We start from the raw sequence: 16,994 nt of genomic DNA on the forward strand, positions 1-16,994 counted from the left end.
GGTCGCATGCACAGCGCATGCGTTCTTGCAGTGGCGAGAAGTGCAAGGCGCATGCGCTTTCGGTTTCCCGGAAGGTAGTGTGTGCAGTTTACTGTCATGGCGTCGCTGTGCGAGGCCGGAGAACGGCTGCAGAGGGAAATGCGGACTCTGCTGCGGGGAGAGCGGCAGCTGCCCGCAGATCTGAGGGCGGCCCTGCAGGAAGTACTGAGCCCGGAGGCTGAGCCCCTGGTATCCTTCCAGGTGCTGAGAAGATTGCACGGTTTCCTGCGGGAGTCAGGTGAGGGAATCTGGGCCTGTCATTTACCGCCGCCCTCCGAGGGTAGGGAATGACATTACAGACTTTTATAGCTGCAAATAATAATCTCATTTCTAGGGTATCCCGGATATCTCCATGAGCTACTGGAAGGAAGTCGAATATATCTGCCCAAGGTGGAGACACCCCCCAGGGTACGTTACCTTTTTTTGGTTTAAATTTTTATTCTTATAAGTGTGGGTAGAAGTAGCGCCAGCTAGCAAGTTGTAGTAGAAACATTTTATTGGCCTAATGTAGTACATTTGTGACGCGTTTGCGAACGTTAGCTTGGGCCGGGGAAGGGGGACGTGACCTTTATTTCGCTTAGTTGGCTAACACGCCAGCCGCATTATTTTACTTTTAGCTTTTTATAATGAATTCTACATCGCCGAGTAAGACATTTGTACTCCCTTCAGCAGCTCATCAGCGATGGGTGGGATGGGATGTCTTTCTGTTGTCAATTTATAGTAAGTGCATCTGTTTAAAGCACCCACTGCAGAGCAGCTTCGAGCGAAGTATAAAGAAACTGCATTTTTTTTTTACCGCGGAATTTTGCCTCTTAAGAGAGAAGACGACTGAAAACATTAATACAGTCGTTTTGTCTCCATTAGTAGGCCCCGTGGGACAGGAAAGTTACAAGATTTAGTCAATTATTGGTTATGTATAGCTGGGAAAGATTCAGAAAATGATCTAGGGAAATGTAAAGCACTTAAGCCGGGGGGGGGGGGGGGGGGGGGGGGAGATTGTGAGAAAAGCAGAAAAGGATGTGGCTACAAAGCAATCTTTAGTTTTAATTGGTTGGTTTTTTTGTATTTTTTTAGAACCCAGAGCTCGTGGCCCGTCTGGAAAAGATAAAGGCAAAATTAGCAAATGACGACTATAAGCGTATTACAAGAAACATCAATTGCCAGGTAGCAGAAGTAATAAGAAACATTTAAATAGCATCTATTTAATGTTTGGGTATTTGCCAGGTGAAGATTGTAACCTGGATTGGCCATAGTTAGGAACAGGATGCTGGGCTTGATGGACCCTCGCTCTGACCCAGTTTGGCAACTTCTTATGTTCTTAGGAACCCATGAGATTTGATATCTCTCAGGGTGCCTTGATGCACCATATTGATAAATTGCAGTGGAAGACTGTCAGATGTGACACACTAGATAACAATATACAGGATCCAGGAGTACCCATAGTCTATGAGAGAGCTGCAGTCCTTGTAGTATATACATTTTCAAAACCACATCAGTCCTTGCTTTAAATGGGATGCTGAAAGCATCTTTACTATTGCTGCAATAGAAGGAATCATAACATACTGGTAAGTATAAAGGTTATACACTTTATACTGTAGTCACTGCTGAGGCTTCCAACTGGGGAGTTTAGGATTTGAACTTGCAATCTGGCCCCAAACCAGGGTTTCTACCACACGCTACTTCCCTAACTATGCTAGTTGAATAATTTGTTCTCCTTTAGCTAGGTTCTCACATCACTCTTCTTTACTATTCTACCCTGTTGTAGAAAGGATTTAGTCTGCTCAGATTCTGTTGTATTCTGATATGATCTTAAACGCACAGGACTGCAACCTTCTGCCCTGCAAAAATCATTCCGTGCCTGGAGCATTTCCATGTAAGCATCTTTAAATGGAGCGCACTGTTAACCCGCATTTGGACGCGTGTTTTCGACACGCTAGCTTTTCCCCATATTCAGTAAGGGGTAATAGCATGTCGAAAACGCGCGTCCAACCCCCCCCCCCCCCCCAAAAAACTAATAGCGCCCGCAACATGTAAATGCATGTTGATGGCCCTATTAGTTATTCCTGCGCGATACAAAAAGTAAAATGTGCAGCCAAGCCGCACATTTTACTTTCAGAAATTAACGCCTGCCGGCCCCAGGGAAATGCACAGAAAAGCAGTAAAAATTGCTTTTCTGTGCACCCTTCGACTTAATATCATGGCGATATTAAGTTGGAGGCCCCAAAAGTAAAAATTAAAAAAAAAATTAAAAATCGGCCCGCAATTATGCCGGTGTCCGTTTTCCAAACCTGTGGCTGTCAGCGGGTTTGAGAACCAACGCCGGCAAAATTGAGCGTCAGCTGTCAAATCTGCTGACAGCCGCCATTCCTGTCAAAAAGGAGGCGCTAGGGATGCGCTAGTGTCCCTAGTGCCTCCTTTTACCGCGGGCCCTAATTTGCATAGGCCACCCTCCTGAATCGCACGCCCAGGAGAGTGGCCTATGCACACGCCAGTAGAGTGGGTGCTCGCCAGTTCTCCCACGCGTTTTTCTGAATCGGCCTGACAGAGAAGAGGGATGTTGAAAATAAACAATCAGCAATTTCCACAAACCCCTTTAATAACCATCATCCAGGGAAAGGATATTGAGTCCTTGTTTGAATGCAGCTTTTACAGTCATCCATTTTATGTTTAAAAGTGTGTTTAAATAGTAAATTATACCTTTCTTTGACAGGAATTGAATCGGTATGGATCTTTAGCTGATTTTGGAAGGCACGGTGAGTTGTTTAAATATAAAGTGCTGTTGTGGAGTGGAATTAAAGTGGATGTGGTGTTGAGCTGAACTCAATAGGAAGTGTTGCTGTGGAGGTGGGACCTTGAAGTATATATCTTTTTTTCTTTTCCTCTGTGTTTTGTTTTTTTTTTATGCTCTCAAACTCATTACAGTGGCATACAAATCAATGAAAATATCAGCATTGGTATCTCTATACTTGTATAAATGGCATATATGAATGGTGTTTTTTTTCCACCTTCTGGTTATTTATTTATTTAAAAAAATTACTAACCCACCCTCATAATTTTTTATTTATTTATTTTATTTATATTCCGCTTTTCGCACTTTTTTCAGCGCTTCAAAGCGGATTACATTCAGGTACTTGTATGTATTTCCCTATCCCCGGAGGGCTTACAATCTAAGTTTATACAATAACAAAGTTTGAGGCAGAATACACAATAACATGCATAATATAAAACAAAGTAGACAAAAGACACACAAAACAGTAGTCTCCTCATGAGACTTGTGAGGAAATTAAAAAGTAATAGAAAGGGGGCATTGTCCTATTGTAGATTGAGAAGTGGTTAAAAGAAAATAGAGAGTAGGACTAAATAGAAAATTCTCTTATTTGTCTTAACTGTATTACCTAGTACTTCATTGTCTGCCCCTAGATTTTGTACTCTGAAAGAGTAAAAAATTCATGTTTACCTATTCCACTCCACTCATTTTATAGATCACTATCATATCTCTCCTTCGCCATCTCTTCTCCAAGCTGGAGTCCTAACCTCTTTAGCCTTTCCTCATAGGGAATTCGTTCCATCCCCTTTATCATTTTGGTTGCCCTTCTCTGTACCTTTTCTAATTCTGCTATATCTTTTTTGGGATGTGGTGACCAGAATTGATCACATTACTCACGATGAGGTTGCACCATGGAGTGATATAGAGGCAGAGGCATTATGTTTCTGTTTTATTCTCCATTCTTTTCCTAATAATTTCTAGCATTCTGGCTTATTCGGGAAAAGTTGGAGCCAATCGGTCAAGAGGATTCTGGAGATGTTATGGTCTCTGGGCTGGATTGTGAACTTGGCAAAGCGTCATCTCATTCTGAGTCAGTCTTTGGAGTATTTGTGGGTGAGATTTGATACCCGGTTGGGCAAGGCTTTTCTCACCGCAGAGAGGATTCTGAAGTTGCAGTCTCAAGTGACCTGACTGTTACGCATGCCGGTACCCAGGGCATGGGATTATTTGCGGATTCTGGGGTCTATGACGTCCACTCTGGATTTGGTACCATGGGCCTTTGCTCACTTGTGGCTGCTACAGAGGATGCTTCTGTCCCGTTGGGATCTGTTGTCGGAGGAGTTTCTTCAGCCCTTACCACTGCTAGGGGCCTCCAGGTCCAATCTCTCATGGTGGCTGTCGCAACTCAATTTGGAGAGGGTAGTGGATCTTGAGGGCCCGGACTGGTTAGTGGCGACCACATATGCCAGCCTCAAAGGTTGGGGAGCGGTCTTGCAAGGACGGTCCAAGGCCTATGGTCTTCAGTAGAGAGCACCTGGTCTATCAACCACTTTGGAAACAAGAGTGTTTCGAGAGGTGCTGGTTATTTCTTCCTCAAGTTCGGGACCAAATTGTGAGAATTATTTTGGACAATGCAACAATGGTGGCGTATGTCAATCGCCAAGCGGAGTGAATAATCGAGGAGTAACCCTGGAGGCCCAGGAGCTATTTGGGTGGAGCAAAACCTTCGGGGGATCATGACATCTCATGGCAAGAGTGGACAATGTTCAAGCGGATTTTCTCAGCCGACAACAGTTGGATCTGGGAGAATGGGAGTTGTCGACAGAGGCCTTTCACCTCATTCGGGCTAGAAGGGAGGATTCCCAGCTGGATTTGATGACATCGAGCAGCAGTGCCAAAGCAAAGAGATTTTTCAGTCACAGAAAAGATTTGGGAGCCAAAGAATCGACGTTCTGGTTCTCCTGTGACCAACAAGGATTCTGCTATACACATTTCCTCTGTGGCAACTAGTAGGCCGAGTTTTGCGGTGCATAGAGTAGCATCCAGGCGTGGTGGTGTTGGTGGCTCCAGAGTGGCCTCGGTATCTTTGGTTTGCAGATCTGGTTCATCTCATCGTGGATGGGCCCCTCAGATTGGCTCACCTACAGGACCTACTCAGGCAAGGACCTATCTTCTCGGATCTGGTGGATCGCTTTTGTCTCGTGGCTTGTCTTTTGAGAGGAGATGTTTACGATCCAGAGGATATTCGGAGGCTGTGATCACTACGTTGCTTCAGGCTTGGAAACCCTTCCCATCCCTGGTTTATGTCAGGGTGTGGAGGGTGTTTAAGGCCTGGTGTGTAGACAGGCACGTGGCTGCGTTATGGGTGGATGTTTCACACATCCTGTCCTTTCTACAGCAGGGCTTATTGAAGGAACTCTCCTTTAATTCTTTTCGAGTACAGGTGGCAGCCTTAGGATGAAGGTTCAAGGAAGGCCATTAGCGGCTCACCCGGATATTGTGTGTTTTTTCAAAGGAGTAAAGCATTTACGACCTCTGGTTCAGAAGATATGTCCTTCATGGAATTTGAACTTGGTATTGCGGGGTCTTTGTGGTCCTCCATTTGAACTGTTGTGGAGGGTGTTGTTAAAGGACTTTACCTTGAAGACTGTGTTCCTGATAGCTTGGCCAGTCGGATTTCAGAGTTGCAGGCTTTCGTTTCTAAGAATTTTGGATGATAGGGTCTCTCTATGGACCATGTCCTCTTCCTGCCGAAGGTTGTTTCGTCTTTCCATCTTAACCAGATGGTAGAACTTCCTGCGTTCCCAAGTGTGATGGGGGAAGGACAGTTAGCGAAGGAGCTTCACTGTCTGTATGTTCGGCGGATGCTGTTACGATATCTCAAGGTTACGAATGCCTTTTGTTGGTCGGATCATCTTTTTGTCTTGTTCAGTGACACAAAGAAGGGAACCAAGGCATCTAAAGCCACTATCGCTTATTGGTTAAAGGAGACAATTTTTTTGACCTATCTTTGTAAGCATCGACCTGTCTTGAGGGGGTTGCGGGTGCATTCATCTAGGGTGCAGGTAACCTCCTGGGCGGAGTGTCTATTAGTGTCACCACAGGAGATTTGTAGAGCAGCCACTTGGTCATCTTTACACACTTTCGCCAAGCATTATCGTCTAGATGTATGAGCGCGGGAGGAGGCTATATTTGATGTGAGTATTCTGAGAGCGGGTCTTTCGGGATCCTGCCCCATATAGGGAGCTTGGGTACATCCCACTTATCTGGATTGATGTGGGGTACAAACAGGAAAGGAAATTTGGTTCTTCCTTCCTGTAGTACCACAGATTGTTTTGTTTGTTTATTTATATATTCAGACATTTTATAGACTGTTGTTCAATGTAAAGATTACAAGAGTTTACAATAATGGCATTCATAGGTATAAATCAGCAAATAATGATGGGTTTCAGAGGAAGTATTCATAAGCAGGCGTTAACATCTATCAATTGAATTGATCAATATATATATATATATTGAAGATCAAGGACATAAGACGTGAAGTACAGAAAAAAAAATAAGTTTTACATATTCTGTGTGTTGTATTGAGATTCTTACATTCTCTCATTACATTTGTTCCTTATGCATCAATTTAGTATCTCTTGTTGTCCTTGTTATGTACATCTCTGCTTTCTGATGTTTTAAGTTAGGTTGTATGCATTTTTGAATAGCCATGTTTTTAGTTCCCATTTAAATCTCTTTCTATCTGGAATCAAACGTAACATTTCAGGTAAAGAATTCCAATGCTTTGGGCCCACAATGGGGGAAAACATGATCTCTTACCATGCGTCAAGTGTGTGCTCCATATTGTGGGGACAGTCAGTAGTCCTTTATTTTGGGATCTTAGCATTCCCTGTACGTACCCGGATCAGTCCAAATTCCTGGGTTTTGTCTCCCTTCCAGCAGATGGAGACAGGGAAAGTTTTACTGACACTGCTACTTAATCACAAGTGCTACCTGCAGTTCCTCAGTATTTCTCTGTCTCCAGCAGATGGTAGATGGGTGCAAACCTGCAGTTCTGCAACTGAGACAATTTTTTTCCTTTTGAGCCTTTCTCCTGGGGGTTTTGTTTGGTTTTTTTTTTGAATCCCAAGGGGTTCTTCCCTGTCCGGTTGAGGCGCGTGGGCCGGGGGTTGGTGACCCTTGTGTGTGTGTGTGTGTGTGTGCTCGACCCGTGCACCCCTGGGGTGAAAATCTGGTGGTCCAGATCCCTCCACTTCATGAGGCCGCTTAGGCGACTGCAGGATCCAGGTACATTTTTTTTTTTTTGTCTGGGACAGCCTATGCTTTTTTGTAGGATTCTGTCTGTTAGGGTAGTTTTCAGTAAAATTAAAAAAAAAAAAAAAAAAAAAAAGTGAAGCAGTGTTCAGCTCTGCTGGCTGTGCAGCTCCCTCCTCAGCTTCTAAAGCGGTAGGTTTATTTTCTCTGGGTATTTTTCTTATCTTTCAGTGGCTCCCTCCTCAGTTTTAAGTGGCAGCTTTATTTCTCCCTCTTAGTCACTGAGCGTTCAGTGATGGGACGCGGGTTGGCCTGCCACACGTGCGGCTCCACGTGGTTGCGAGTCAGCAGACTCTAGCTTTGTGCCGTATGTTCTGAGGGTGAGGAGGGCCTTGTCCGGTCCATCTGCTGCAAAACAGTGTCGGCGGGAGGGTGGGGTGTCTTCCGCTACTGCCCCCGCTGTCGCATCGGGCTGCTGTGACCGGGTGATGAATCCTTCCCGATCAGCGTGGGAGGCAGCGGTCATCTTGGATTTGCATTCGGCCGTTCCCGCGCTGCTGGGGTGGGGGGAGGGGGATGCTCCTCCATGTTTGTCTCCAACCCGTTCTGTCTCCAGCCGTGATCAGGGAGACTTTGAGGAGGTAGTAAATCCCATGCTGCCACTTTCTGGTTCCTTGTCTGCGAAAGCTGGAACTATGAGGCCCTTTCTTTGTCCTGCTGCTACTGCGCGAGGCTTAACCTGGCCAAGCAGCTTCTGCAGCCAGGGAGCAGCGGTTCCTTATGGTCCAGCCTATGGGGGGACGAACGAACACACGTATGTTAGACCCCAAATAGGTTCGCTTTGGGCAAAATCGGGTCTCTCTGGTGCAGAGGTCATCGGGCTCCCCCTTGGGTTTTGGCCGGGGGGGGGGGGGGGGGGTGACTGATGAGTCTGTCGAGGTTCCCATAGAGGCAGAGGTGTCTCAGGGTCAGGATGTTCTGGTGGATCTGACAGTTCTGGTGGCTGGAGATGCGGATCCAGGGGATGATATGGCGGTCCCAGTCTCCTAAGGGGATGACCCGAAGGTTGTACATCTTTTTAGGAAGGAAGAGCCTGAAGCCTTGCCGCTGCTGGCCTTTCAGGTTCTTGGGGTTAAGATCCCACAGGAGGACTCTGATTTGGATGGGGCGGATCTGGTCCCGGATGGGATACGAGGTCCCCCACGGCCTTCCTGTATCACAAGTCGGTGCAGAAAATGGTAGATGTGGAATGGGGTCCTCCCGATTCCGGTTTAAATGTGGGAAGGGCCATGGCGAGGCTTTATCCATTATCCGAACAGGCATTGGAGCTTTTTGCTCTCCCTAAGGTCGTTGTGGCGGTGTCAGCGGTTACGAGGAGGATGACCATCCCGGTGGTAGGTCCACAGCGTTGCAGTATGTTCAGTATCGTAAGTTAGAGGTGCACCTTGATTTTTGAGGTCTCTGCCCTGGGGTTGCACGCGGCTATTTATACTAGTTTTATGCAACGAGCTTGTCTCCGTTGGGTGCAGCAGTCGCAAGAGAACCTGCCAACCTCTGGCAAGGAGGCAGACAGGGCTGAGAGAACTGAGGCGGCAGTTGCTTTTAGTGCGGTTGCTCTAAATGATTTGGTCTGTACCTTGTCTTGCATTATGGCATCTGCGGTTTCCACCAGAAGGTTGCTCTGGCTGCAAAATTGGGGCGGCGGACATCTCCTCCAAGGCACAGTTAGGCTCGCTGCCTTTTAAGGGTCGACTCTTATTTGGAGAGGATCTTTAACACAATTGATGCTGTCTCTTGAGGAGAATAAAGTCCTCAGGTTGCCGGAGGATAAACCTAGGGGCAAACGTTTTTTTCAGACACGTTCTCATTTTCAGTTGGATAGGAGGGCTCAGCCGTCAAGACCTGTGTCCAGGACCCAAAGGCAGTTTTCTCCTCTGGGGCAGTCCGGGGGGTCAATCCTTTTGGGGTGCTTGAAGGCCATTCTGAGGTGCCACCGATTTTGAATATTAACATTAATACTTTAAAATAGATTTGTGATTATACTGGTAGCCAGTGTAGTGAAATCAGCGAGGGCATAATGTGATCGAATTTCCTGGATCCTAGCAAGAGCCTTGCTGAGGCATTTTGCAGTATTTGTAATGGTTTTAAGAGTTATGTGGGAAGACCAAGAAATAAGGAGTTACAATAGTCTAGGTTTGAGAAAATTAGAGTTTGCATTACAGTTCTGACATCTTCACAGATCAGTCCAGAGACCCATCCCCTTGATTCTGAAAGACAATATTATTGTGGTTAGTTCTTTTTTTCAGCAGAAATTAAAGCTGTATATAGTTGAGTTCTAGGACCTATACGAAGTTAGTTGGCTGTAGCCTTGGATGTGTGAGGGCTCCAACCTATCTTTCTATGTTCACCCTAGGAGGGAGGATTCTTACTTGGTATTATGGTTGACGCTGCATTGGCTTGGGTACAGATTAATACTGAGGGACTGTAGGTGGCACTCTTGGTTATGTAGCAGTGCCTCAAAGTTTTTGGTTCTCTGTCTCCATCTGCTGGAAGGGAGGTCTAGACTGATCTGTAGTACTACAGGAACAAAAATTTGCAGGTAAGAACCAATTTTTCTGCACTCCAACATATAATTAAATTCTGGAATTCGTTGCCATAGGATGTTGTAAAAGCTGTTAATGTATCTGGGTTTAAAAAAGATTTGGACAAGTTCCAGGAAGAAAAGTCCCTAAACCATTAAGGTGGACTTGGAGAAGTCTATTGCTTGTCCCTCTGATAAGCAGTGTGGAATCCATTGAACTTAGGAATCCTGCCAGGTAGTTGTGACCTGGACTGGCCACTGTTGGAAACAGGATGCTGGGCTTGATGGACCTTTGGTGTGACCTAGTATGGCAAAACTTATGTTCTTGTTCTTAAGTGTCATACCAGCCTGTGAAAGTAACATTGCTTATGTTCAGATAGTTTCTGGATACACCCTGTTATTGCCATTGCAGAGCTAACTGACTAAATGATTGTGCCTGAAAGTACATATAAACCTCTGCCTCACACTAATGACTCAAATGTTTTGCTTTCTTCTGATTCCTTATGCTATCTCTGTATCTTCTATCAAGAAATTTTCTTGAAATTATTTAAAAATATACATGAAGACTAATAAAAAAAAAAAAAAAGTACATGGTGAACTGTGTATAGAGCCTCTCAAAGGCAGGATTTGCTCAGTAAATAAACTGATAGGGAAATGGTGTTTGGGGCTACTGAAAAATCACTTCCCATGACAGCTGGCAGTTGTAGAGAGAGCTGGATTCTGTATAAGCTGCATTTCTTTTCTTTTTGAGCAATAGAAGAATCCTCCACAGACATTGCTGTGCCTGAGCTTTTCCAGGCCACGCAGGAAAAACTAGGAAATGGCTTTTGTGCATTGAGTAAAGGCCTCACAGCCTGAGAAGAGTAGAGATTTCTGAGGATATCTGTAAATATCAAAGGTTAAAGCAATGAGACCACCCTCAGAAGCTTCAGAACTCCCGAAGTTGTGGCCTTCTACCGATTGATGTGAGTTGCCAGTCCCCCACAATGGCATTAAATCAGGAAGATAGATAATCCAAGGGAATACGTGCAGGAATATTTAAAGATCCACACTTTAGTCAAATAGTTGTATCACTTATTTACTTGGTAAGGCAACTCCACAGTTTACATTAGGCACATCACCATGTTTCAGCAAGTCCCCCCAACACGGTATCCGTGTTTCGCCGTGCGGCTGCGTCGAGAGGGACAGCAGTAAACTTTAACAATTCTAAAAAGACAAAAAAATAAGCGTGTGGAAACACAACAAAGGATGGGAAACATCTTAAAATACAAAAGTTTTAACATACCTGAAAAATTTCTGCGCACAGAGTGGCTGGGAGTGCACAGGTAAGGTGAAACAGAGATCCCTTTAATGCTGAGAGATTTGGTGCGAAAAACCACTATCCAATCAAAAGTAAGTCGGGCCTGACAGAAACCTACATATCCATACTAAGTGAAAAGACCCCATTCTATCTCGTTATTAAGACCGTATAGAGAGAGACTGTTGAAAGTGTAAATCCATTTTTGTTCCCTACGAACAAGCATCTCAGAAAAATTACCTCCCCGACGCGGAGCGGATGACACGTCAGCAACAAAGAATTTTAAATCAGGAAGTAAACTGGGCAGACTGGCTCTTACCGTCCCTATTTTCCATGTTTCTCATATCAGTTAGGGGCATGGGGTTATATTATAGGCTTGTTTTCTCTCCTGCTCCATTTAACAACTTTTAATTTGATACATTTGTGTTGTTTTTTTTCTCTTCCGTCTGTTTTCTTTGCCACAGTGAGGTCCATGAAAGCTCTGGTGATAACCATATTCAACTTTATTGTCACTGTGGGAGCTGCATTTGTCTGTACCTACCTGGGAAGTCAGTATCTCTTCACTGAAATTGCAGCAGTAAGTACAATAAAGGGGGTTCCAGGAAATGTTGTAAGAATAAAGTCCAAGGAAAGGGGATGTGAATGTAGTACAATACAACTTTGCACCAGAGAATCAACTGAGATAGCGAGCCAGACTGGGACTTGGAGCTGTGCTTTATTGCTTTTCCTAGAGTTAGAATGTGGAATTCAGAACAGACAGAACTCAGTCTAGAAATGGCCAGGAATGAAATCCTGGAGGCATGGAGAGCAGCTGCCCCCTCTGGTGGTCATTTAGCTTCTGTGCAAGAGATTAAACCTAAGAGTGTTTGGAATCTGTAAGGAAAGGCAGGTATCAGACAGTGGCTTTTACTAGAGAAATATAGGCCATGTCTTTCCTGTTTACATTTGGAGAGTCCTGAATAGGAAATAGAAGTGCAGCTTTAGATAAGATACAGCTTGTCTGTGAGGTATCTGGATTAAAGGTTAATGCAGAAGCAGATATTCAAAAGGCAGTTCAAAAAATAGAGAATCTTGGCATTGTTCTCTCTTCAGATTTAAAGTGTGTATGATTGAAATTATAAGTGCAAAAAAAATTGGAGCTACCAAGATATGTACAAATTGGATAGGCTGGTGCTGCCAGGAATGATGGTAAAGATTTGTCCAGAAAATGTGGGATACTTCTAGCTGATTCTGCTTTCATAAACCTCAGACTGCCAACAGTGGATGATAACAGACAGCCTCAGTCAGGGGGCCCAATTCCAGTTCTCAAGAGCCACAAGCAGGTCTGGTTTTTAGGATATCCACAATGAATATGCATGAGAGAAATTTGTATGCAGTGCCTCGGTTGTATGGTAATATGTCATGCATATTCGTTATGGATATCCTGAAAGCTAGGCCATTTGTGGCTCTTGAGGACTGGAGTTGGCCACCCCTGTCCTAAATTATAAATAACGAATGGTGGACTCAGCAAACAAACACATTTGTGGCGAGGAATAGAGGTTATCAATCAATACAAAAAAGCCTTAGACCAACTAACCTCAAAACATGTCAGAATATGAATTCAAGACGCTGGAATACTATTAAATGACCTTCATACTAGGCTTCATTGGGAGGGAATGACCACTTTACAGCTCAGCCTTATATATAATCATGGGTCATTGTTAATGTCCTCACATACGGGCTGATTCAGTAAAATGCGCGGGAGAGCCAGCGCTCCGAGGCGAGCGCCCGCTCTCCCGACGCACGCCCAGGCCACCCTCCTGGGCGCGCGATTCTCTATTTAAATTAGGGCCCGCGGAAATGAGGTGCTAGGGATACTAGCGTGTCCCTAGCGCCTCCTTATTGACAGAAGCAGCGGCTGTCAGTGGGTTCAGAAAACAGACGCCGGCAAAATTGAGCATCAGTCTTCCAACCCGCGGCAGATTTTTTTTTTTTTTTACGATTTTTTATTTTTGGGGCCTCCAACTTAATATCGCTATAATATTAAGTCGGAGGGTGTACAGAAAAGCAGTTTTTTTCTGCTTTTCTGTACGCTTTCCCAGTGCCGGCCGAAATTAACGCATGTCTATAGGCAGGCGTTAATTTCTGAGAGTAACATGTGCGGCTTGGCTGCACATTTTACTTTCTGTATCGCGCGGGACTAACTAATAGGCTCATTAACATGCATTTGCATGTTGCGGGTGCTACTAGTTTTTGGGGGGTTTGACATGCGTTTTCTTTGCGCTATTACCCCTTACTGTATAAGGGGTAATATTAGCGCGTCGAAAACGCACATCTAGACGGGGGCTAACGATGTGCTCGGCCTGAGCGCACCATACTGAATCGGCCTGATAGTCCATAAGAATATACCATACTGGGTCAGACCAAGGGTCCATCAAGCCCAGCATCCTGTTTCCAACAGTGGCCAATCCAGGCCAAAAGAACCTGGCAAGTACCCAAAAACTAAGTCTATTCCATGTTACTGTTGCTAGTAATAGCAGTGGCTATTTTCTAAGTCACCTTAATTAACAGCAGGTAATGGACTTCTCCTCCAAGAACTTATCCAATCCTTTTTTAAACACAGCTATACTAACTGCACTAACCACATCCTCTGGCAACAAATTCCAGAGTTTAATTGTGCGTTGAGTGAAAAAGAACTTTCTCCGATTAGTTTTAAATATGCCCCATGCTAACTTCATGGAGTGACCCCTAGTCTTTCAATTATCCGAAAGAGTAAATAAGCGATTCACATCTACCCGTTCTAGACCTCTCATGATTTTAAACACCTCTATCATATCCCCCCTCAGCCGTCTCTTCTCCAAGCTGAAACTTGAAAAGGTTTAGCTGGAAGTGAAGCCCAATTCAGCATTAAATATAAAGGATAACTTTATGAAGATTCAATTGTTGCCGCCAGTAGCAGTGCCCTGATTCAGTTGTTACCGCCGTTAGCAGTGCCAGACATGGGTTCGTGTTTCAGACGCTAGGTCCTTTTTTTATGGGGCCAATGAGATGCGTTTCGATATATGACGGCGTGTGTCTGCGGCATTCATGAATTGGGCTTCACTTCCAGCTGTATTTACTATCAGCATGGGTGATGGTGATACTGTAACATTTCTGTGGATACTTCAGACAAGGTTACAAGTTGACAAGAAGAAAAGATAAACTTATTTTCCATTTATTTGGATACAATTGTTTTCAATTATTTCGCAATTGCCATAGAGAAGTTTGTGGATGTATTTTATTTTTCAAATAGTTGTGATTATTGAAAAAAATTGCTGTTTTATTTGCATACAAAATAATTAAAAAAAAAAGTTTTCAAGTTTATGGACTATGTGAGGACATTAACAATGACCCATGATTATATATAAGGCTGAGCTGTAAAGTGGTCATTCCCTCCCAATGAAGCCTAGTATGAAGGTCATTTAATAGTATTCCAGCGTCTTGAATTCATATTCTGACATGTTTCGAGGTTAGTTGGTCTAAATTATAAATACTCTTTCTTTACTTTCGGTAAATTAGGATGCTTTATGTATGCTTTTCATCTTAAAGGATGCAGAGACCTGGATATTCACTTCTGAGAGTTCCCCGTTAAAGAATTCTTGTTTTATTTCTTGTCTAATACCATCTGGAAGGAGTTAGCAAGTAGCAATATTGGTGAATCTTGGTTATGTAAGAGTATATCAGCAGTACAGTGGTGGGGATATTTATTGCTAAAGCCTCATGGATTGTGATTAAGGAATAGTTAGAGGAAGACTTGGAATGCTGTGGAAAGTGTCTTATTTATTGTAATTTGTCCATACAAGCTCCTTTCAATAAAGACAAAGTTTCGAAATGCACCTCCCCTCTCCACCAGGAATAAACAGTGTCAGATACATTACTGCAGGGCTTTCTAAACCTGTCCTGGGTTATCCACAGTGAATCCACTCAAATTGATCTCATGCATTTTCATTGTGGATCTCCTGAAACCCCAACCAGCTGTGGGGTCCCCAGGACAGGTTTGGGAAGCCCTGCATTACTAGAAGTGAGTGTAGCAGGGCCTGGGCATTCCGATCTCCGCAGTGCAAGCTCCTCCCTCGGGCTGAACTCTTACTTTGCAGGGTGCAAGCACCTACAGCTTCAGAGAGAGGTGCTCAGAATCATTGAGCTATTCAGGCCCTGTATTAGAGATGAGGACAATGAGTTTTGTTAGATCTCAAATCTGTGAGGCTCGGGCCCATCTCATCCTTTTTCTTTTACTCTGTCTCTCTTCTGCAGCGGGTGTTGTCAGCAGTCATCGTGGCCTCGGTGGTAGGTCTGGCAGAGCTCTATGTACTGGTGCGGACTATGGAAGGGGAACTTGGAGAACTGTAGTGACTGCTGCTGCTGACTGCATGTCTCCATGGACTAAGAAAAAGAAGAAGAGCGTGGCAAGCCAAGTCAGCTCGCTGTAGTGGCAAGCTGGATTCGAAGGAGAAACAATGACCTGAAGATAATTGCTGAAGTTGATGCTGCCCCATACCGTAGAGAACTGAGTCTTTCCAGTTCCTTATCTGGGATTGGATGTTATAGGGTAAAGAGTGGATTGATGTCAGCAGACCATGACCAGGCCCAACTCTGCTCATTTAGTTTTCTACTGTGCAGGTCGAGCATCTCCTTGTTTCCTTCAGATTGAGTTGTGGGTTGCCCCCATGCTTGGCTGTACAGTGATGTGCTGGAGGGGGGATCCTGGGAGCTCAGTATCACTGAGTGATGCAGAGCCTCCAGGGTCTTTGGTAAGAGATTGATGGTCCATGAATAATTGGGGGGGGGGGGGGGAAGAGAGTTTGTATCGAACGGGGCCCGAAGGGAGGAGACTTCCATCCAGTCCTCCGCTAGCAAGGGATCCACTGCACCTAGGAAAAAGGACACAAGAAACATACATTCCGCTTTGTTATATGATTAAAGAAGGTTTTCCATAAAGCAGTGTGTATAAGCAAATAAGGTGGGGTTGGGCGCATGCTGACATCCAAGCATTGATTTGGGATGGGGAGGGCTGTCTGTTTTCTTAAGGACTGAAATTCTAATACCAAGCCAGAGCTGATTAATTTCAACACCTTTGGCATGTGCTAGCTCACCTCACAAGCCCCCAAACGGATTCCTATCTTGGCATTCTCTGCAGTACCAGATGGAAAGATTCCTAGTGTGCTGAGCAGATCTGGATCAGTTTCTGGTTTGTTGCAGGTAATTTTGTTTACAGTAGTGGGAGAGGATGTGTGTTTTGAGATTAATTACCTCCCCCCCCATTAACACTCCTGTTGTGCACATCTGTAAGCATGCAGTACGTTCGAAGGTTTGCACTGGTAAGGAGGAAACGGGAAGTCCAGATAACGCCAGAATATTGTGATGGACAAGTCTCTTACGGGATTAGAGGAACTCGCAAAGGGCTGCATTTAATAACCTTGGGAGCATGGCAGTAACCTTGGCCACTGTCATAAGTATTCATCAATATACTGACTTTACTAATCCAGGCAGGAAAGACACAATAAAAGGACTGGAAAATGCCAGCTCTGGGCTTTTAAGGACTTAACATTTACCACCACAAGGGAAGAGGAGGGAATGTGAAGGGTTTTCGGGAAAAGATGAGGTTTTTAGTTGGGTTGTTTTTTTTGTAACAAGAAAAGATATAAAAATACAAGAATCTTTTGTTGCTATAATCTCCATTCTCTGTACATACCCAGATCAATCCAGACGCATGGGCTCATTCATCTCTGCCAGCAGGAGGATACAGAGAAAAAACTTGCCTGAACCTGCTACATAAAGCCTAATTATAAATATTACTTGATTGTCACCATTATACTAGGTAACATAGTTTAACAGCTTGCATAGCTCAAGAGCTCTCAATTGCCTTATGTTTCATCATCGGTGAACTGAAATATGTCCACAGCACTGTGTCTGTATTTTAATCATTTTCATAATGCAGATAAAATAGCACAGTGACTGCTTGAGGTGACTTCTCAGCACTATTAGTACACCTCGGGCAGTTTTTTATATCACTGGAATACACCCTGACACGGCTC

The 16,994-nt window shown here is 44.4% G+C and overlaps 1 protein-coding gene across 1 annotated transcript; it reads left to right on the forward strand.

Moving 5' to 3' along the window:
- TMEM199 (transmembrane protein 199) lies at positions 1–16,617 on the forward strand. Its single transcript, XM_029611370.1, has 6 exons — positions 1–277; positions 374–447; positions 1,114–1,203; positions 2,750–2,792; positions 11,406–11,518; positions 15,214–16,617. The coding sequence occupies exons 1-6, from the start codon at positions 97–99 to the stop codon at positions 15,307–15,309; spliced, it is 597 nt and encodes a 198-aa protein (XP_029467230.1). The 5' UTR covers positions 1–96; the 3' UTR covers positions 15,310–16,617.
- Positions 16,618–16,994: the final 377 nt, after the last annotated feature.

The sequence above is a fragment of the Rhinatrema bivittatum genome, chromosome 8, assembly GCF_901001135.1.
Source record: "Rhinatrema bivittatum chromosome 8, aRhiBiv1.1, whole genome shotgun sequence".
Classification (NCBI taxonomy): domain Eukaryota; kingdom Metazoa; phylum Chordata; class Amphibia; order Gymnophiona; family Rhinatrematidae; genus Rhinatrema; species Rhinatrema bivittatum.

Excerpts from the sequence above, each read along its gene's own strand:
- TMEM199 (XM_029611370.1), top strand. The coding sequence starts at position 97 with ATGGCGTCGCTGTGCGAGGCCGGAGAACGGCTGCAGAGGGAAATGCGG. Across the intron at positions 278-373 it reads CGGTTTCCTGCGGGAGTCAG|GGTATCCCGGATATCTCCAT; the intron begins GTGAGGGAATCT and ends TCTCATTTCTAG. Across the intron at positions 1,204-2,749 it reads CAAGAAACATCAATTGCCAG|GAATTGAATCGGTATGGATC; the intron begins GTAGCAGAAGTA and ends TTTCTTTGACAG.